General features: G+C 49.0%; 1 protein-coding gene across 19 annotated transcripts in view; it reads right to left on the reverse strand.

The window, feature by feature from the left end:
* ERI3 (ERI1 exoribonuclease family member 3) overlaps positions 1-23117 on the reverse strand; it is a 135902-nt gene that overhangs the window by 63569 nt on the left and 49216 nt on the right. For all 19 annotated transcript variants that reach the window (XM_017960907.1, XM_021940768.1, XM_021940759.2 and 16 more), the window contains one exon: positions 952-1024. In XM_017960907.1, coding sequence (XP_017816396.1) covers positions 952-1024 — 73 coding nt within the window. The remainder of the gene's footprint in view (positions 1-951; positions 1025-23117) is intronic.

Raw genomic sequence — 23117 nt, forward strand, 5'->3', positions numbered from 1 at the left:
CTCCTCCTATCCATATCCCACCTTCCTTGAATGCCCAGGTCAAGACTCAAATCCTTGCCATACCTAGCCTCACCCTCCTTGACCTCTCTCTTCTCTAAGCGCCCTGGGAGCCACTACCTTGACCCCTGGTGTGTTCTCTTTTCTCTGAGCTTCCTCTGACTGGTAGCATGAAGCTCCTGAGGCTGCTCCAGGACTGCTGCCCTTAGATCAGAATGATTTATGGAGGTGAGTCTCCCTAGTGCACTGGGCCTCCCAGAGCAAGGATCCCTCTAGAGCAGGGATACTCTGCTAGGAAAGTACAGTTTTCTAAGTGATTCGTTCTCTTCCTAGCCACACAGGGTCCTTGTCAGTCCATAGCCTCAGCATCAGCTCCCCAGATGTTTGATGCTACATGAGTTCCAGTCTCTGCCCTCATGTCCAAAGGGAACTGGACTCTAGATTCCATGGCTCTTCCTCACATGAACCAGGCTCTCCTGGAGCAAGGCAGGAACAAAGCCAACTTAAATGAACTCTGCCTCCCAACCAGAGTGATATATCAGGACCAGTCAGGAGGGTCAGAGGCCACATCCATGATAACAACAAAGGAGAATACTTTCCCGGAGGCTCAGCTAGTGCCACGTCTCTCCTATAGACAAGGCACTCTGCCCACAGACTCAGCTCTGAGCAAGAGCCCCCAAAAATCTCCTCAATTGGGACTTCTCTGCATGTCTGGGGGACACCAACTAGGGCAGTGTCATAATCTGCCCAGCTGCCTGGTCCCCAAGCAGCTCTCCACTGTCAGAAATAACCACATTTCAGTGCATATTAGCTAAGGAAAAGGAAGAGGTTAAGAAAAGAGAAGAACAAAAAGAAAAGGAAGGAGAACAGATATAAGAAAAGAAAGCAAAGGACAGGAGCTCTGAGGCACAAGAGCACCAGGGGAAGCACCCAATTGGGGCTCAGACACAGTACCTTTTTCAGATTAATCCACTGCTTGAAGTAATCCGCCACCGGCAAGCCCAAGTACTGGCACTGGCCTGGGAGCCTACAAAAAAAGGGAAGAGAGAACAAGTTGGGCGCATCCATGTCCCAGGTATGAAGTCTTAAGATAGGAAGTCCAACAGAGCCTATGAGACAAACAGATCTCAAAAGATCAATCCATTAGCCATGAGTCCCACCCCACCAAAGAAAGGGACCCCACCTCCAGCACCATGGACACCGGACTCCAGCTCTAGCCCTCAGATCCAAGTGTGAGAGCCCAAAAACTCTTTTCGAAATAACAGCAGCAGGCCACTATTTCCTAATGGCTTACAGTATGCCAAGCACCTTATATTTTCACATTTCATCTTCAATGCAATGCTGAGACATAGGTACTGTTGTCTACATTTTACAGACTAGAAAATGAGATTTAGAGAGGTTACCCAAGGTCCCACAGCTAAAACATGATAGTGCCAAGAACTGAACCCAGTTCTGTCTGACTCCAAAGCCTATGTTCTTTCTATGCACTGGTTTGTTGTTTTGCTACAGCAGAGAGGCAGACAGACAAGGCAGGAGGAGAGAAAGGCAGAGCATATGATTTAGAGATAGATGAGCAGGGGTTTCAGCTCACATTTAAGCCTCTGGCTAGAGGTTTGTTTCAGATAGAGAAGAGGCCAGGCAGAAGGATAAGAAGAGGTCAGAATTTAAGGGTCTGTTCTTGTTTTTTTTCTTTAAATTAGAATTTATCAACGATCTCCCCCTCTAGTTGGTGATGCTGTTTTACTCAGACAAATCCACTCAATCAAACATGCATTGATGCTTAACGAGGGTCAGGAACTTACGAGTCAAAAAGTAAGATGTAACTCTTGCCCATAAAGGGCTCAGTTTGTTCAGAGGTACAGGCAATGAAAGAAAGACAAAAACAGCCTTAAGTTGGAGCGTGGGGGCATATGCAAGGATGGAGGAAGACAATACTGGAAATAGCAGCCAGGAAAGATCATAGTCTTATTCCTAAGAGAAGAGCTTTGTCACAGGCAATGGAGAGCCTCTGATGAGTTGTGATTTACCAAGACTGTTCTAGAGGCAGCAAAAATAATAGACTAAAAGAGCAGGGTAGGAGCCAGGACAGAGAAACAGTAGTGGTAAAGGTGGTGATCAAGGAACAGACATTAAGATGTAAAGGAGGCCCCGGTGACTAAATAAAATGTGGGACCCAGTGAGAAAACAGTAGAGCTCTGCTTGCTAGCTTCATGCTGCTCACTAAGATGGATCCAAAGAAGGACGCAGTGGCACGGAGAGCCTATGTGACATCTGGAGCAAGCCAGTATTTGATCAGTTTTATTACGGTTTTTAAATGCTCTACCTGTAGCATATCCACTTTCTGCCCAAACTCGGGGGGAACTGCTCCCCTGCCCCATCTTTAGTATGCCACTAGAAGGAAGCATGAGGTTGGGAATGCAGTTGTAGATATACGCCTGACACACAATAAGCACTCGATGTCTGCTGAGTTTGAGGTGCCTAGGAGATACTTGGCAGTGAAATGGTGTCTCAGAGGCAACTGGATATCCAGTTTTGAAGAGAGGTCTGGAATAAGAATACAGATTGCCAAATCATTAATATCATTATTAATGTAATCATTCACATAACCTAAGTAAAATTAAAGCCAGGAGAGTAAATCAGATCACCTGGGAACAGTATAGAGTGAGGTGAGCAGAGGGCCCAGGCTAATGCCTTGCAAGTTTTATTGAGCTAAAATGAAACCAGGTTACCTCCATCAGACCATCATCACACACAAGGACCTCACTTCATGAAGCGGCCAGATCTAATTTTGGACTCGATTCTTAGAACATCCTTCCTTAAATACTAAAGTCTGTCTCCCTGTAACATCTACCCGTGGGTCCAAAGTATGTCTTTAGAAAATACAGAGAAAAAGACTTCCATCTTTTCCTCACAGAACCCTTCCAAGATCTGAGAGTCTAGAAAGCTTCCATGAGAGTACCCTTCTCCAACCCACATACCCTTATCAACTTTAAGAGTTCCTCAGGAGACAATATGCCATGAGTCAGGACTTACCCAACCTATCCCCATTCCCAAAGGGCAAGGCCCCAGACCTTTCTCAGAGTATTAGACACCTAAAGTCAGACATGCTCTTCTGACCTCACTTCATATTACCTGTGGTCAATCTAAACTGTGATAAAAGCGTGCTTCCCCTTTCTGGAATATATAGAACTGATTTTTGAGTTTGAAATGTAAGTCATTAGTGTCAACTGCCATAGAGTGGTCAAGCAAGATGACAGTTGGGAAAAACCCAATGGATTTAGTAACGAGAAGGTCACAAATAATCTTCGTGAAAGGGGGATCAGTGGGCTGAGTGTGGGAGGCGGAAGGCAATCTGCAAAGTGTGGAAAGAGTGAGAGATAAGACAGTGGAGATTACAAGTGCAAAATCCTTTTCTAGAAAGTTTGGCTACAAGAATCCACTTAAGATGACTGATTCCACTCCAGAAAGTTCAAGGCCATCCAGCCTTCCCTCCATTACCCTTCAAATATTTGACAGATACTAATAGAAAATTGATCCCCTTGATTCAGGCACTGTATAGTAAGGATTTACTTTTATAAGACCCAAGATATCTCACCTGAAGCACAGGTTACTCTCAAACATCCAAGTGGCACAGTGACATTAACTACAACTGGTCAGTTTCCCGGAAGGGAAATTCTGGCTGAGGCCAAGATGATGAAGGGGTATCCAGACAGATGTGCCCATGTGGGATGAAGGACCAAGAACATGAGGAAATAAGGCAGGGTTTTTAAGGATGAAAGGTAGCCTTAGGAGCTAGAATGTGGTTGCCTAAAAAGCAGAACTGTAATCTGACAATAATTCTATTTCCTTCAATCTTTCTTTCATGTTCTTTATCCTTGGTATTTGTGAAAATCCTTGCTGAACTCAGCTATTTTAGAAAAATCACATTAAGGTCTATGAGTGAAGGGGGCCACCAGAAGCAGCAGAATCTACAAAGGGAATAGGTCAGGGGGACTGGCCAGCAAAAGGCAGGGAGCCTCAATCTTATTCTCCCCTAGCCAACTGCAGCACTCTCTTTTAGTTGACACAGGCCAGCAGTCCTTTTGGCTCTGGCTAGCCCTGGGAGAAGAAGGGGCTCTCTCCTTAGCAGAATTTTAAGGGAAGACACAGCTGTAGACATTTCCACTGTCTAGGAAGGGTCTAGGTCAGTGGGATCATACCTATCCTTCTCAGAGGAAGACCTATCCCAGAGGGGCCACACTGAGGACAGACCAGACTGTCAGGTTGGATACTCAGCCTGAGATATGGCTCAGCAGCAGTCCTGAGTGTCATTCTGAATTCCATGTCTGACTGATGCACATGGGGGTTAGGCACTATAACTCTTACTCAGGGGCTCTAGCGACTTGCAGGTACACACGCAGTTTGCAGATTCACTCACAGGGATTCAGGTTGCTGAGTAGTCCTCTGGGTGGTCCTAGCCCTATGACTCCAAGACACAAGCCATACAAATGTGGCAGGGCCCAGTCCCATCTTCATGAGAGACATAGGACCAAATGCCAGAATTTGAGCTCGCAGGTGCCTCATGGGAAGACAGCTACATATCTCTGTCACACACCCTACCCCAGCTTAGAGAGGATCAAGACAGAAAATCTGTGAGGAAGGTGGGTTACAGTGGTCATCATCCCTTACACAAAAGAGGAAACTGAGGCTCAGAGAAGAAAAGGATTTGCTCAAACAACAAGCCAAGGGTCGTACTAGAAATGGAACCCAAAGCTTCTGACTGCACAGGCATAAGCTGTATAGATACACTCAGGGTTCTCTACAGTCCCTGGGAAGGCAAAGCCTGGGGCCTTAGAGAAGCAAGTAGCATAGTGGTCACTGCTCAAGGCCACGCCTGGGTTCAAGGTTCTTAAGCGCCTAAGGTCAGTGGGTATCAGTGGGTACATGGTTCCATCAAACTGTCAAAAAAAAAAAAAAAAAGTGCCCCAGGGACAAAGGGTCTGAATGCTGTACATTCCTACCAGATCTTGATTCCAAGAAAAGAGCCACTGGCAGTGGGCCCTGGACTAGCCTGCGGGCATGAATGTGCAGGCAGGTTTATGGTGCCCAGGTCTCCATGCAGCTGGATTCACTGGGCACAAAGCAACCCAACTGCCCAAACATCATCTGGTCATGCTTATTACTGCTGCCCAATGAAATTTTATGCACCGAGTCCACAGGTGTGATTTCCCCTTCTTTATGAGGGCCGGAATGACATCACTGATGGCCAATAGAAAAGAGCCAATTATGTCCAGGCCATAAAAAGGAATGAGATTTTTTTCAACCAAACCAAAAGTTCCTTCAGTTTCATGAATGCAAGAGGCCCCTTTAAGGAAGGGTCCCCCAATCCTGCCTGTGGGCTCAAGGGACATGATTGCTTTCCAAAGACTAGGGGTCTAAGGCCAGAAAGGTGGTCCACCCTTGGCATTTATCATATGACCTGCTATCACCACATTAGCCCCTCAGGGTCACCAGAACAGATGAACAAACCCTACCCTCAGACCCTAGCCAGATCCTCTCTACTCCATCCAGGGGAAAATTAGAAGAGACAAGATACTCAAGTTCCTTTATTACTCCTTTTGAATAACAGAAAAGAAAGCAAAGAGCATTCCCCCCGCTTAGAAAGAAGAGAACAATATAGAGGAAACAGGGGTGTAAGAAACTGCCCCTCACCCCCATAAGCACACAGCACAAAGCAAAAGGAGCCAGCCTTCCCCACCCCACCCCTCATTCAGCTCTACCACCTGCAACTGAGCCACACTGGCTCGGCCCGAGACAGCCCTGATGGCAAACAGGTGTGGCTAGCCCGGCGCCAGCCAAGGCAGGGGAGTAGCTCATTAGGGGAACACCCCCGTCGCTAATGGGTATGGCCACGGTGAAGCTATTGTGAGCAGGAACTCAGCTTTGAAGATTAGATGAGGCAGACGTGGGGGGAGAGCTGCTAGGCTGAGGCAAGGAAAGCTGCACATCCATGGAGGTCTGCCAGACAGACTGGCAGACAGGCCAACAGCTAGGACCAGCAAAAGAGCAGGCACCATGCTGGAAAAGGTGATGGACACTCTGCCTTCCATGCTTTCATCTCTTCAAGACTTAGGGGCAAACCCAACTCAGGGAGATGCATGTCATTCTCACTTTTAGCAGACTCAAAAATTTGAAGAGGAAGGGGACCAGCAGACTCTGGAGGCCTCCTTGGCTCCTTTCTCCCTCTCAAGAAAGGCTGTGGTACCTGGATCTTGGAGTGATGTGGGCTGGCAGTCCTGGTGCCTGCCAGCTCCAGGACAGGCACATACTATTTGCCTGCAGGAGCAAACTACTGTATTCCATGTGATATGCAGAAATGACGGAGTGTGGAGAGGCTCTGTCTTCTTCAAAGTCATCATTGGACCATGGAAGCACAGAAGGCCCAGGTTTGGGGAGCAGTGGGCCAGTAGAAGCCAACCAACCAGCCAGCTGGAAGATCCTACCACAGGGATACCTGTGAGGGGTGGGTGGGCTTGCTTCTATGCAGAGTTGCCACACTTGCTCATTCCAATACACTCTCAAAGAATGCTGTCGTGGGCAACCCTGCAGCTCCTAACTGCCACGATTTCCTATGCTTCTCTCCAAGTCTTGCGCCTTAGGAAAGGGCCCATTCCCACTGGATCCCAGTCAGGGAGTCCTATCTAGTCAGAGCCTCCACAGGCAGCACGATGTGAGTCTGTGTCCAGCATGTTCAGGCTACTCCAGCCGAGGCAGCACTTAGCTGGGGACACAGCTCTTTGTCTCTCCTGTTTCCGTTCCCCCACCCAGAGGAGATAAACAGACCCTGGGTGATAAACGGCCCGCCTTTCACGATCACTTTTCCTCAAGTTGAGGAGAGTAGCTAGTGATGGATGGGCTGGAATTTGGTTATCAGGAAGGGCTGTCAGCCAGAGGTGCCTATCTCCTCCCCCACTACGCAGGGCATCATTACACTGTGGCATCGAGGTAAAATATGACCAAGGGGAGGGAAGGAAGAAAGAGGGGAAGGCTGAGCTTACACACGGAGCAAATTGAGCAACAATGAGAGCAGGCACGAGGCTGGGACGTTAGTTATCTGCCCGTGACACCTTTTATCTCTGCACAAATTGGTCCTTCCTCCCCCACCGCATCCTCTTATACAAACAGAGGCAGACACAATGTGTCACCACTGCAACAGCATAGCAATTTAACCCGAATTAGTGAGGGGGTCAAGCTAGGAAATAGGGGTTTCTCATTTCAACAGGTTCCTTAGTCTCAGCTCTGAACTACCACATTGAGCGAAGGAGGGTAGAGAGAAGGCAGACTCATAATTGAATTCACTCACTTGGCCACTGCTGATGTATAAAAAATTAATGCATGAGCCTCCTACTTATCAAAGCTGGTTAGTATCTATCTCACCTGCGAGATGCACCATGTCAGAAGACACAGCATGGGCCCGCCCCAGGCAGGCCTAGCACTCAGTGCCTTTAGCCAGGATAGGAATCAGCAAGAACAGGAAGAGAAAAGCACTGCCCAAGGACATCAGCCCCAAGACATAAACCCCTGCTAGCAGCCTACAGGACAAAGTGCTGGGGAGGGCTGGGGATACTATAGGAGCAGATCCCATCAAAGGTGGTCCTTGACAGTTCAAGAATACACTTCAGCCTACACAGAAAAAAGGCATCCTGGCTCCAACTCCAACAGAAGAGGTCCAGGTTGTTCTGTGAATAACCCCTCAGACAGACAGTCCCACACTGCTGCGCCTGAAACTGAGGATGCCAATGGCAGCCCTGATGGCACTGACAAGGCAAAAGAACAGGGAGGAGAGGAGCCTAGCCTTTTCCCCAGTGACCTCGCCTACTGCAGGACCTGGAGTGACAGATGGAGAAGGCACCTTGGGACTCATTCTCCCCATCAAAGTCCCCTGATGGTGCGGCATGCGGCTCAACCCCTGCCCACTACCACGGCCCCACTACACTAAGATAACTTGGTCAAATGACCACGTGTCCTGGGGTAAGTGACTTCACCTCCATGCCCTGCTCTGTGAGGGTTAAAGGAGCCAACCAAGGGAAACATGCTTTACAAATAAAGCCTCATAGAAGGGATTCCAGCTATAAGGAGATCGATTAAGATCAAACCTGCAGCCGGGCGCGGTGGCTCAAGCCTCTAATCCCAGCACTTTGGGAGGCCAAGACGGGCGGATCACAAGGTCAGGAGATCGAGACCATCCTGGCTAACACGGTGAAACCCCGTCTCTACTAAAAATACAAAAAATTAGCCGGGCGTGTTGGCGGGCGCCTGTTGTCCCAACTACTCAGGAGGCTGAGGCAGGAGAATGGCAGGAACCCGGGAGGCGAAGCTTGCAGTGAGCTGAGATCGCGCCACTGCACTCCAGCCTGGGTGACAGAGCGAGACTCCGTCTCAAAAAAAAAAAAAAGATCAAACCTGCAATGGCCTTTGGAGATGCTTCCAGGCCACCTGCATTGACAAGACAGTGCCTTGGTCAGGAAAAGGATACTGGAGAAGGCTTGCTGGGGGTGACAGGAAAAGGGAAATTTCCAGAACCACTCTACAGCTGCAAAACGAATTCCAAGAAGCTTGGGCTGAGGGGAGGAGTTATGAGTAGAGGAAGCACCTTGGGACTCATTCTCCAAATCCAAAGATTCAGCACACAAATACCAAGGAACAAAAGCCAAGACCCCAGGCCAGACACAAAACGAGAGAGCTTTCTACCTCAACCAATCACTTCATATTCAGGAGTATCACTGAGACCCAAGACCCTCAGACAGAGGCTAATGGAACTTGATTTCTCTCTTGAGAGAGCTTCCAGGCCCACCTAGAAGATAACCATAGCAGACACAGAACGGTCACTGTAGGAGTGACTACTGAGAAGTGGCCATCTCACTTCTGCTGGTGGGAGGGGAATGTCGAGGGTACTCACAGACTCAGCTGCAATTCCCCAGGCTCAAGCAAGTGCGCGTGCGTGCACACATGCGATCCCTCCATTCTCCGCTGCCGGCCCACAGCCCTGGGGGGAATGCACTGCTGACTTATCAGCCCACTTTGCCCCCACACTTGCCCCCATCCTCTGGGACGGCTGCAGGTTACAATTCCAACCACAGGCTTCAGAAAGATGATACACTTGCTGGAGCCTGCGAAGGGTCAGGAGAGAGTACTGTTTGAAATACCAGCATGACAGCTGGCTCCTTGTCTGTCTCTTCCTCCCCAACCCCCTCCCCAAACTTGTCATGGTACAAGAAGTCTATAAGCAGCCCATCAGCTTTAAATATCAGTGTGCGTGAAGCAGGAGCACGAGAGCGAGGGAGCGGGAAGCCGACAGCGAGCGCCTCTGTCGCCACTGCCTGTCAGGGAACACTAATGAATTTCACCACCAGCAGCCAGGCTTCAGATGGGGGTGAGCTAGGGGCTGGGGGGTTTTCTAGGGAGAACTCTGGCAATATTAAAACATATTTTCCCAAAGCGCTGTTAATAAATGTCATTGCGGAGCTGAGAACTACGGCCTACCACCAGGACTTCAAGGGCAGAAAGGCATGGTACAAGCCCCACTGTCCTCTCAAACACGGACGAGAGTGCAAGTATGAGGCTGGAGGCAGCCGGTTGAGCCCCACAGTGAGGCTGGGTGACCTTGGCAAGCTTCTCACTTCGTCTTGCCACTGTTACCCTCACTCATCTCATCAAGGCCTTGGGATGCCTTGTTGAGAGGACTAGGATAAGAAGGAAAGGCCTGAGGCAGGGAGAGATGACCAGCTGTGCCTTCCTGGCCAGACTTACCACCCACCCCACCTCAACCAACTTCAGCTCACTCACTTCACAGTGAGGCCCCACAGCAAGGGGTTACAGGCCATGCTTCCAGACTCAGGTGAGGTGGGGTGAGAAACTCTGGCACCAGTCCTAACAGGAAGCTACATTTCCCCCACAGATGTCAGGAGCCAGAGCTCCTTATTATTTTACAGATAAAGAAATGGAGTGAGAGTGGGAATGTGACTTTCCCAAGACCCTACAACTAGAAAGCAGTAAAGCCAGGAATGGAAACCAGGTCTCGTCATTCTAAAAGCCCTGTTCTTTCCACAATGCCACACAGCTTCTTTGAGGCAGGGCTGATCACCTCACTGTCTCCTGTGTGTCCTCTACCCCCAGGCTCAGCCCTTCCCCTCCATTACCCTCTACTGGTACACATTCACCTCTGGCCTGGCATGGGCCACAGCTGCCATGTAGCACTGGGCTGGGCTCCAGGCCAGGGTGAACCCAGCTGGGCAGAGAAAGCCCTGGGAATGAGCCAGGCCATCACCTGGGAGTCTCTACAGCTCACAGGACATGGCTGCAGGCATAAGCCCTCCCTCGGGTGCCCTCTGCACAGCTCTGAGCAGGAGTGTCTAATCTGGCAGCGACCTGCTGTGCAGGGGGCAAATGACATTTAATTTCCTCTTGGTTTCCCTATAGTACAGACGAAAGGCCGTCACCTGCGTCTGGGTCTGGCGGCACAGCTGGAAGTGTTCCCAGACATGCTGCTCTGAAGAGTTCCCAACAGAAACCAGAACACAGGCGGTGCAGAGGGATGCCCCATGGTCCAGGTTGCTGGTGTTTCCAAGGAAAGCCAGCTTCAAATCCCTAGTGCCAAAGTTGCTCAAAGTCTCCAAAAGGCACTGTATATGCACATAGCGCCTCCCTGCTCCATGGCTCTTTAGCCTATCTGCCAACTATCTCTCATTTCTTCCCTATGGAGACCACATGAAGCATACAAGTGCCACAAACACCCTGTGGAACCATATGACAAGCACCTCCCCAGTGCCACAAATAGTCCTTAAAATTCTATAACTTGTATCTCCCCAGCCCCTCTCTAGGGAAACAGTAAGACAAGTGCCTCTCCAGTGTCCTTTCCATGGCAACTCATCAGGGAAAGGCACAGTGCCCCACCTGTCATGACTGTAGAAGTGCTGGAACTGCCACCAGGGCCTGGCCTGAGCTCTCTTTCCCAGATGGAATGGCAGAAGCCCCAGTAGGGAGTGGGTATGGAGAGGAGGCTGAGCAAGTGGTGGGAGGTTTCCAGGACACTTTGGTCAGTGCCTCAGCTAATGACCTATTCTCTTTTTGGTCAGGGAAACCAGGAGCTCCTTAGCAGACTGAGCTGTCTCTAAGACACCTCGCTCATCCCACTACAGTCTTCCCCTGGCCTGTGGCCATCTTGACCCTATGCCTGAGCTGCCATTGTGTGGCCTACGATGCCCTCTGGAGGCTCCGCAGAGAGGCATCCTCCTAGTGTTCAGGATCTGGGATGCAGTCTAACCTCCACTCTCAAATAGGTACTCAAGACACAGCTGTGCCCTTAACCCTCTAGCTGGTCTCCTCTGCCCTGATTCCAGCTCCCCTGACTCCTTCAAGAGGTATAGGCACTTGTCCTATACAGAGTAAGACTTCTAGATGGGCATTAGAATAAGCTAGTGATTTTTAAAGTGTGTTCCATGGAGTCCTAGGGTTCCAAGGAGGAACATCAGGCTACTTCACGGACCTGGGGAAGAGGAGGAAGAATGGGAGAGGAAGAATGGGCTGGGCTTTTCCCCACCTTCAACCGGATCACGCTGGGCTTTAAAATTCTGTTCAAAAGAAAACAAAGTTTAGTGCTAAAAAAAATACTACCATTCCATCTCTACAGTGCTCCTCTGGGTTCTCACAGCATTTCTTTTGTGCCTTTATTGTAGTGTCTTCATACTCTACCTTACTTACCCTATTATTAGGTATATGTGTACTGGTCTTTCTGTCCTGATCACTTGGCAGTCCCCATAGTCCCCAGCACAGTACTTACAGGGTCCAGAGCAGCTCTCAACAGGTGCTGACTTTAGGCTACTACAGGAATGCCAGCACTTCCGGGATATGCTGGGGTCAGCACCTTAAATGGCAATTTCCAACAGGATTCCTTGGGAGGGAAGAGCTGCAGTGGAGGGTAACTGGTATTTACTGAAAGGTCCTTGTGAAGATATATAGCACATGCCACTCTTAAATCAATGAATGGGACACATCTGCTACCATGAGCAATCATCTAAATCAACTTCCAGGGGACCAAACAGACTTTTGCATTTGGCCAATCTTTGGGAAAAATGCAACAAATTTCAACAGGAAATACCACTCATTAGAAGCTTCCAAACCCTGTGTGTGGGACCATGGGAACACAGGATGACGTTCATCAGATGAGCATTCACGGGTGTGTCCCCTGGCTTCCTATAGCCTGTAGAGGAGTCACTAGTCCCGTGTTTCTGGTTATAGGACTGAGAATGGGCAAAGCCCCTTGGCCCCATCAACCAAGCCTACTGCCTGGGCCTCCTTCTCCAGCTAGGTTTAGGGAGGGGGCCAGGAAAGCAGGGGACTGTGCTCCTCCTAGCTAAAGCCACTTGTTAATAGGCCTTAGATTCCTTTATCCCTGGGGAAAGGAAGGTAGCAATGAGCTCTCTTCTCCACCCCCCTCCACCGTGCCTCCCAGCAGGGCCAGGGAGGACAGCCATTAGTGTGTGCCTCAGCAGACAATGGGGAGGAGAAGTCTCCAGAGCAAAGGACAACTGCAGCAATTAGAATGCAGGGAGGTTCAGAAGCTATTTAACTGGGTGACCCCTGAGGTCGCTGCATCTGACTCCCATCCCTGGATAAATATTGTATGAGAGGGGAGGGGGTGAGCGAGGGAGCCGGAATGCTGCTCCTCCTTCCACTCCTTTCCCCACCCCATGCGCTGCCTCCAGCCACATACACCAGGAACATTATTTACAGTCCTGACAGTCAGAACAATCACTCTGCTAACCAAGAGGGAATGGACAAAGTCGACTTACCAAAAATTGACTATGGCAATTGAAGAAGAAACCAGAGCTGAGCCAACACAGATGCAAGGCTCCCTCCACAATCTGGGTCCAGCCGAAGCAAATATTCTGTCACCCCAAAACCCCAAACTACTGGCAGGTGAGGCTGGTCTCAATGGCAGAGAGTAAATCAGAAAAATAGAGCATCCTTCCACCTTTCGGGGGCCCCACAGTGAAAAATTCCTGGCTCTCATCACTACCTAGGTGCTCCTTGGCAAAAATGGGAGTCCTAGCTACCTGCCCAGAGGAAGCCAAACCAGCTACATGCCACTTGTCCAGCTTGCCCCTTAGCTGACCTAGTCGAGTAAGGCCAAGAGCAAGAAAGTCAGATATCGCAGGAAGGGGTCAGGGTGGGGGAAGAAGAGAGTGTTTGAGAGCAGGCTGTGCCTCAGCCCCCACATGCACCGCTCCTCCAGTCCTGCTCTAATGCACCCTGACATGCCTCTGAAGACAGAGAGCTGTTTGCAGTCAGCACCGTGATTTGTTAGTAATTATTTCCATGGTGTCACATTGCTGTCACTCTGTTAACAAAGAGACAGGCTGCCTCAGGCTGCCTGCGAGAAAGAATCGCAGAGAAAAAGGCCTGTCAGGTTCCCGGGATTCTCTGGGCTGGCTGGCTTTCTTCCCCAAACCAACGTCCTCGCAAGCTTTGGAAGAAACAGTTTTACAGAACTATCAAGTCTGAGTTGTGTCACCCTTTAGCCAGGGACACTGAGAATTTATCCCACCCACTCACAGTTGCCCTTCCCAAAGCCCCACAAAGCTAAGCCCCCAGAGTCCACAAATCATTCAGGCATGGGCCACTATGCCAGTTGAAGCCTTGAGTTCCCTGGCCTTCAAATCCTAAGACCTCTGCTCCCTGACTCATCTTCTTCACTGGGGTGTTCACAGCCTCTCATGTGCTCTTAGAAACCTGACCAAAGAAACCTAATTCAGACCAAACAGAAGCAGCCACCCTAATGGCATGGCTGGGGAATAAGAAGAATATGATGACAGGGTATCTTTGCCTCTTGCATCTGCCAGCCCCAGTTCAGGAGCATAGTGGCTCAGGTGCCAACACCCCTGTAGCCTTCATGTGCCTCTGCATCTGTGAAGAGACACTTGCGGAGCTGTCTCCGCATGTGACCTGTCTTTCCCAGTGCCTGGATCTGCACAGCATCTGCACTAGGAGAACTGGTGGTTTGCTTTAGCACAAAGTAATGTCTCCATTACCCTGGCTGGGAATTAGAGGACAGATTGGCAAGCGCTGACAAAACAGAGGTCACTCACCTTACAGGCATGGAAAGTTGGAGATTAATTCTCTCCTCTCACAGAGGGAATCAGACTCCAGGATAGTGGAAGGGAAGCACCAATACTGAGAAACCCTTTCACTGCCAAGCAGCAGCAGCTAATGTCACCTGTACCAATATCAGCAGAAAAGGCAGATAAAAGGCCACAAGCCCTAGAGAAGTCCTGCCAAGGTGGCAAGGCCCTCGCCATCTAGCTCCTGCAGAATCCCAAAGGACAGAAGAGCCTGGACAAGACTAAGATTCTTCAAGCATTAGATCCAAAAGGCAGACAGCTGCAAGCACTGGAATGCAAACTCCATGAAGGCAGGATGTTTGGGAAGTTTTCTTTCTTTATTCACTGCTGTATCCTTAATACCTAGAGCAGTGCAGGGCACATAGCAGGTAGTCAACACATCTGCTGAAAGAATAAATAAATGAGTCAATACAGCTCAAAGGCCACTTCCACAGGGGCCCGTCTCTCCCTATCACAAGGCCTCAGAGAAGAGGGAGGCCAGTGTGGGTTCCAGAATAGACAGGGAAGACCACATGGCCAAAGGACTGGAATTAGGTTTGAAAGGGTGAGGGGGATTGGGACAAGCTAATGGACATAGGGAGATTCTCATATTAAATTGAAGATTCACATATTCATTCAGCAAACACACACTAAATAACTCAATAAAGTATAAGAGATGTTCCAACAAAAAAATAAAATGTAGTATAATACGAAGGAATACTACATAGAAATATAATAAAAAGCCTAAATTCTTGATACATACAATGCACATGAATCTCCTATACATTATGTTATGCAAAAGAAGTCAGACACAGGTCGGGTGCGGTGTGTCTCATGCCTGTAATCTCAGCACTTTGGGAGGCCAAAGCAGGCAGATTGCTTGAGCTCAGGAGTTCGAGACCAGCCTGGGCAATGTGGCAAAACCCTGTCTCCACAAAAAAAATACAAAACCTAGCTGGGTGCAGTGCACGTGCCTATAGTCCCAGCTACTCGGAAGGTTGAGGTGAGAGGATGACTTGAGCCCAGGAGGTAGAGGTTGCAGTGAGCCAAAATCACACCACTGAACTCTAGCCTGGGTGAAAGAAGTCAGACACAAAAGAGGATGCCTTGTGTGACTCCGTTTATACGAAAGCCAAGATTAGGTAAAAACTAACCAAAACTAAAAGAAGTCAAAACAGTGGTTAGTTGGCAAGGGGAAGGCATCACTGACTGGGAAGAGCCACAAGGGAACTTTCTGGGATGATGAAAAAGGTTCTTGATCTTGAGCTAGGTGGTAGTTACCCAGGTGTATACTTGTATAAAAATATATTGAGCTATACACTTCACATTTGTGTATTTATGCATCTGCACTTATTTTATACCTCAATTTTTTTTTTTAAGAGACAGGGGCTTACTCTGCTGTCCAGGCTGGAGTACAGTGGCACAATCATAGCTCAATGCAGCCTCAAACTCCTGGGATCAAGCAATCCTCCAGCCTCAGCCTCCTGAGTAGCTAGGATTATAGGCATGTGCCACCACACCAGGTTATTTATTTATATATATATATATATTCTAATAGAGACGGGGCCATGCTACCCCAGGCTGGCCTCAAACTCCTGGCCTCAAACAATCCCGCTTCAGCCTCCCAAAGCACTGGGATTCCAGGTGTAGGCCACTGTGCCAGGCCTTGATTTTCTTTAAAGACCCCAAAACAAGCTGATGCTCAAAAAGTGCTTTTAAAAAAACATAGATCTAAACAATATCTCATACAAAGGAAAATATTTTCCATGAGCACCAGTGGTTCCTTCTTGGAGCTTGAGAAAAAAGGTCCTCCAGCCTTCACTCTCTATCTGACAGAGATCAGAAAGGCCCAAGCAAATGGCCAAGGCCTACGAAGGTGAAAAACGTTCAAAATACAAAAGAGTAGAGCCCAGGTCCCCCACCTAGGAGGTTGTGACCTGGTGGGAGGCTGCATGGAACCTCTATTCCATGCCAGGTAAGCTATAGGAAAGCAGAGACAGGTCATACAGTGCAGCCAGGTGTCCAGCTGGTTCTGAGGCCCTCTGAAGCAGCCTGGATTCTGCCACAGAGCACAGAACCAGAATTCCAAAGACTGCCCTGAAGAGCCACCAACATAGGATCCAATTTGTCTTCCTGACAAACCAGGCAGAGACTGGCTGAGTTAGCCCAACTCTGGGCTAAGGTGAAAGTCTCAGAACATACAGCCCCTCCAGCCAGCAAGGAGGAGGTGACAAGACTCTCATCTATGGTCAAGGGGAGAGCCTCATATCAAATCCAGGGCCAGAACCAAGGCAGCAACACTCACTTCTGGACCAGTTAAGCAGTAAAGAACCACTCAGTTATCAACTCAGGCCAAAGCATGAGGCTCCTACTGCCTTGAACATCTTGAAGCCTGATCAGTCATTAAGCAAGTATCTTTATCTTTTATCAGCGTTTTCACTGAGCAGAATTTCCATTCCAGGGGTTCCTATAATCACTACAATGATTTAGATCCTCTGACACCTTCCTAGGGGGTGAGGAAATGAGGCTGCCACTGGGGTTCCACCCTACAGCCTAGAAGTACCCAGAAAGTAAAACGCCAGAGGCCCTGTCTGCCACAGAGGGGCTGTGCTTGTTGACCAGACAGCAGAGCTTCTCTTCCAGCCCCCACTGAGGCACAAAGTCCTTCCAGAGCAGAGCAACTATCCCAAACTCAGGCTCCGAAGGAAGGACACGGGGTGAGATGCCTGTTGACTTGCAGCTCCAGGATCACATGGGTAAGTGTGAAGGGAGCTAAGGTTGGGAACCAGAAGAGATGCTTTGGCTCCAAAGAAACCTGCTCCTACCCTCAGGCCTGCATCTAGGAAATGGTTAATCCCCAGCCAAGCCCACCATCAGGAGCCCCTTTAGTGCCAGTTCTGGGCCCGGGAACATGCGCAGGAGGGGGCTTTCACGTTTGTGAGTAGGCTAGCCCCAGGGGCTTCAGGCAGAGGCGGAGCACCTCTCGTTCCTCCAAGCCCAAGAACTCTCAGCCCAAGGAGCTGTCAGGCTAACGAGGCTACCCCACCACCACTCCATCTGAGCGTGGCAGGCTGCACCGCACGACTGGCTTCAGGTGGCTCTTCTTTAATTAATGGCATCCCGGGCTCTGCAGGGAGCTTCACCCCACAATGAATGGCCCTCTCTCATTAGAGGCAAGCCTGCCATGATGTATTCAGGGTGAGGGCCAGGATTCATTTCCCTGTCTGTGGGTTGGGGATGTGAGGGAGGGGAGAGGCAGCAGGGAGAGATTTATATCGAGTGACTTGGATTAGCTGCAGCTGAAACATGACCCCATCAACTCACGCTGCCTTCTTGGGGCTAACCTGGTGCACCTCTGCTGACGAGAGGGCTCCAGGGAAACTGAAGGGAGGGCAGAAGGTCTGGTTCCCATTCTCTCTGAGCTCAGACTATAACTCTAAGTCCCAGAATTCCTATACAATCTTCAGAACCTCCACCCCTGCCCCCACTGTGCACTGGGAGCCTGGGCTGATTCTGAGCCGACCTTACCCATCAAGAGACTTTTTATGGCCAGGAAGCTGACCCACTGCCCTCGTGCCCACAGGACTGAGACCCTGACTACGGCCTCAGTTGACTCTTCTGCTTTGGCAGAAGGCAATACCCTCATTCCTTACCTCACAGAAGGAGGCCATGACATAGTTTGCCCCCATAACTGCCACCTGGATAGGACCCAAATATGTTCCGCCACAGGGCATCTCAGACCTCAGGCCACCCTGCACTAGGGACAAGGCTCCAGTCTGACACAAAAACATGCCATCAGTCATTACCTCACTGTGATGATCCATCACGATGAACCCAACCTCCAGGGTGGGGAGGCTCTGGGCACACTAGTCTCCTTCCCTCCACTGCCCTGACCCACCCACTCCAATGGCTGAGCAGGGGAATTGGTGCCCTTCTAGGCAAAAAAAAAAAAAAAAAAACTGGGGCCTTTGGCTATCCAGGTTTCAAATGCACTTCTCACAGACTTGGAAAGAAAGTCACCCTGCACTGTGCTAGCCACATAGGTGGTTGTAGGCCTAGGAGCTAGGTTGATTAAGACTGGTAGCAAACAGCACACAGTCCTACAAATTCCTCATGCAAATATCACTAAACTTGACTTTCAACTTTGCTTGTGCTTGGAAGAAAAATACTTCAGAACCTGCCCTCTTTCCATTCTCAGCCCCCTTAGAATGTCCAATTCACTAAGAGAGCTGGAGGGTGGGCTTTCACCTGTCCCTGTCAGCCAATCAGAAGGCTGCCTGGCAGGCCTGCTGTGTCCCTAGGAAGGCCAGGCAATGCCTATCATCTGCACGCATTCACTTCATGTAATCCATGCTTCTTCCTGGCCCTTGTGGAGGAGCATTTATATCTCTTTCCTTCCCTACTCAGAAAGAGATGTAGCTCAGTTCCGCTTTGCTAAGCCCTATTTGGCAATATGTCTAAACACATGCAAACTTAATTAGCTCAGGAGGGGAGCCCAAGCGCTTGCAAGGACAGATAAAAGTAATGGGAAATGAGACAAGTCAAGGCTGGCAGGGAGTTCTTACTCAAGCCCCTTCCCCCAGCAGGCTGCTAATCAAGGGTGATGCAGTTCAGTGCTGATACCAACTGGCACACCTGTGGGCAAGGGGCAAGGCTCTTGTGAGCCTGGTGACACGGTGCGATGCCCCATGTGCTTCCAAACATAAATACAGAATAGAGGTGTCCAAAGTGATGCTGGCTGAGGTTTCCTTAAAACAGATTTGAAGATTCATTAACTTGTAACCCTTCGAGGAGACTCTCAGGCAGCCCCAAATCATACCCACCACATCTCTTGGCCAACTAGGCTCCCATATCAAATGAACTTAACAGTCCAACCCCTACCAATACCAAATGAGGAACCAACAGCCTAGGGTGTCAGAAAACATCCCGAGGCTCTGCCACTCGGTGCGAACAAAGGAGAGGAGGAGGGTATTCCCACCGTGTATCACCAAACCACAGCCATGGAGGAGGATGGTCAGACAGGACGTTCATTAAACACATGGTTCTAGAGTCAGAATGCCCAGGTTCAAAGCCCTGCCCTGCCACAAACAGGTTATGTGCCCTTGACAAATTACTTACCTCTCTAGGTGTCAGTTTCCTCATCTGTTAAAAAAGGGTTATAAAATGAACTTATTCCACAGAACTGTGGTAAGGACTAAATGACATCATATGAGTAAACAGCACAACAGGACTCCTGGTAAGTAATAAGTGCTCAATAAACAGTGTCTCTCTTTATTCTCTGATGTTCACTTTTCCAGGAGTCCCAACCCTCTGTTTCGGAGGCACAAATCTCTCAGAGAAAGCATTTTGCACTGCTCCTGGGACCAAGTTCCTCCTCCCTGGCCTAAGCCTGTGGGCTATCTCACCCAGTACCCACCATGGAGGGCCCAACACACAGTGGCAGTGAGGAAATCCAGGGCTTCCTGACATTAGCAGCATAATTCTCTAACCCTTAACATTCAGGCTGCTGTAGCAAGGCCTAAGAATTGCTCCTCTAGTCCACTTGTCCTGTACACTGGCAATGAACGCTTCCTGAATCTACCTACTAACAGTCCTCTGTCGTTCTTCCTGAGCAGAGATTCCACAGGAACATTCCATTACTTAGTTGTCACTTATTCAACAATTATTTATTGAACAACTACTACATGTCAAGTCTTGTCCTTGTCCTAGGGTTACAACAGTGCTCACAATGTAGTGCAAGAGACAGACAAGTAGAGGCAGCCACAGCACCATTTTAGGTATTAATGTGTACATGTGCTCCAGGAAAACAAAGGAAGGCACCTAGAGAAAGAAGAGGGATCACCAGGAACCGGCCAGCTTGTGCATGTGGCTGGTGGGGAGGGGTGCAGGGGTGGCACACAGAATATTGAGAAGTGAGGCTAAAGATGTAAGCAAGAACCTTGAAAGTCCCAATAAATTGTGTGGACTTTACCCTTGAGGGCAAGGGCAAACCTTGAAGGATATTAAGCCAAGGGGTGACATAATCTGCTGCAATTAGGAGAACGGAATAGAAGCAGCAAAACTGGAGTCAAAAGGGACTAGTTAGAAGACTTTTGTAGCAATCCAAGAAGAATATGATCATCTTGACTGGGCAGGGCAGTAGGGATGGGAAGAAAGGAATAAATCTGAGAGCCTCTGGGAGGCAGAATCAACAGGATTTGGCAATTAACTGGTGTGGATAGAGAAGGGATAATTTTCAGATTTCCAACAGAACAACTCAGTAGATGGTGCCAGTCATTATTTGAGGGAATGATGGAGGACAGGGTGTGAGGAGAAAGATAAACATCTGAGCTTGAAGGGCCTGTGGACAACTAGGTGGACATGTAGAGTAGGTAGCTGGATATGCAGGTGTGGCGTTTAGGTGGCAGATTAAGCCGATTTCTTTTCTCCAGTTGGTGAAAAAGATTAGAAGACATCAGCATACAGAGGATAGCTGAAGCTATGGCAAAAGATGAGATCACTGATAAGTGTGAATGTGTAGAATAAACAGAAAAGACAACCAGGATAGAAATCAAAGAAACACCACTATTTAAGAAACACCAACATGAAAAAAAGGAAGAAAAGAAGTATTAATATCTACCCAAGTGACTGAGGAGGAGAAGCCAGAGAAACAGAAAACATAACAAAAGTACAGATAAAGATGATTTCAAGAAGATTGCAGTAGTCAGCTGTTGAGCAATGCCAAGAGGACCCAGCCCAACCCGCAGCAACCATGTCACTAGGCCCCCTTCTAGCCATCTTCTACATCCCCACAGGACAGTCACGACCCCACAGTGCTCACCCAGGTGTGTGGTTCCATCATGGCACCTTTCACTCCAGGTAACAGCAGTCTCTTCAGTGGTCTTGACCGCTTGACAGCAGCCTCGAGGAAACCTCAGTAGCCCCTGCTGAGTGCATGCTCCCCATCTCCAACAGTGACAGTGTAATCTGGGCAAGTATCTTTCCATCTCCAGACCTCCTAAAACCTGAAGTGAACTCCAGGTCCACACCAGTAGAGCACAGCCAGAATGTAGTATGCACACCCCAGCAAGAAGGCAGGGGGAAAAAAGGAAGTCAAATGCCTGCATTTATGTGTTCAACCTCCCTTCTCCCTCCAGGGGGAGGAAAACTTCCTGCTCCAAAACTGAGGCTGAGCCTAAGTGAGGGTCTTCTCACCAGACTCTGAGCAGGCCCCTGGCCCCTATTCCACCAGAGAACAGCATCTGATTCTCCTACCCTCTCTAAAGGGGACTCTTCCTAGACTGCACTAAGGGCCAGGGCCTCCCTCAGGTCAGCTCTTTCCCTCCAGTCTTTCTCTCTTCTCAATCTTCCTTCTTCTCAGACTCAGGGCCCACTGGGAAAGCCTCTAGTCTAGCTTCTCAGCCATGCTGTGCTGTTTGGCTGATGAACCTGGATCTTCAAGCTACAGGCTAAAATCTAAGTTCCTCAAGTGGGTGCCTGTGCATGTGTCCCTCCTCAGTCTACACCAGCGCTAACCCCACCACAATACCAAAGATGGAGCCCTCTGAAAGAGGCACTTTCTACCTGGGTAAGCAGAGAAACACCACCAAACCCAATGGGAAGCTTCAAGAAACACCAAGCAAGGTGAAGAAAAAGTAGGGCAGGCAGGGAAGGCAAGCTGACCAAGAGCCAGACCTGCAACAAGTGGTGTTTCTTCAAAAACATTGAGAGGAAAATTAAACCCACACCACTAAATAACAACTCACCTTAGCAGGGTCTGTGACTACACACCAAAGCCCACGTACACCTGGAGAATCAACTCATCTGGCTTTGACAAAAGATGGACATAAAATGATTTGTCAGGATGCGAGCAGATATCTTTTCTCCAGTGGGATTTATGCTGCCACTTCAGTTCCCATTTCTCAGTGCCCCACTTATCAGCCCCTTTCCAACAAAAGTGATGTGAAGCTGCTGGGGAGAGAAGGGGAGGAGGAGGTAAGGACAGCAATGAGAAGGAACTATGGCTTCCGGAAACTAGAGTGTGAAATGAAAATGTTTGCTGAATTCCTAAGACTTAGTTAAATCTGAAAACGGATGTCAAAATAAGAAGTAAGCCACAGACTAACAAGTTGTGAATGTCAATTTACCACCACCCTTGTCAGGCTCATCTGCAGCCTTTACCGGGCGCATAAAAAGGTGATGGCTCTGACGAGAGCCATATGACGAGCCTCTGCCAAGAGGTTCCAGGAACACCGATTAGCTGTGCGCTGTCACGCAGCACTACTTAGGTTTCCTCTCCGGCTGTTTTTATTTTGTTACACATTTAATTAAGAGCCTTCCCAGCAGTTATGCAGAGACCTGTTTATAAGAGGCAGCCACAGAGCTCCCTCCCCCAAGCCCTGCCACCTGCTTCCTTTCTGAAAACCCTTTTCTGAAGCTTCACCAGCCTTCCCAGTCCAAACCCAAACCAGACAACCAAGTCTGCCCTACCCATCTCTTTTGGAAACTACACGGTCTTAGAATTCAATTCTGTCTAGCTACATGTCTTTAGCTCTCCGAGCCACAGGGGTTTTTGGTTTGTTTCATCTATAAAAGAAAGACAATACCACCACCCACCAGAGATGGTAGTCAGGAGGTGTGGATGCGGCAAGGTATGCGCTCATTAAAACTTGGCTTCCTTTCATATACGGTTGGGTTCCACAACCCAGTCTCTCTTCTTGATGATATCATTTTTCAGGAAGAGGCAGGGCAATCTCCTGAGTCACTAACACCTGTCCAGGGTCCACTGTGCTACAGAACAGGCCAGACCAAAAGAAGACAGCACCCTCTGAAATTCCCTCTCCATCTCATGGGGAGATCAACTCCAAGTTTATAGTCTCCAACCTCATGCACGGGAAAGTTTTCATATACACACATATGTACACATCATGCACAGTTAAAGTAGAAGATTCTGAAATGCATGTGTTTGGAAGGTGAAGATGCCAAAGAGAGAACAACACTGGA

This window comes from Papio anubis, chromosome 1 (assembly GCF_008728515.1).
Source record: "Papio anubis isolate 15944 chromosome 1, Panubis1.0, whole genome shotgun sequence".
In the NCBI taxonomy this organism is placed as follows: domain Eukaryota; kingdom Metazoa; phylum Chordata; class Mammalia; order Primates; family Cercopithecidae; genus Papio; species Papio anubis.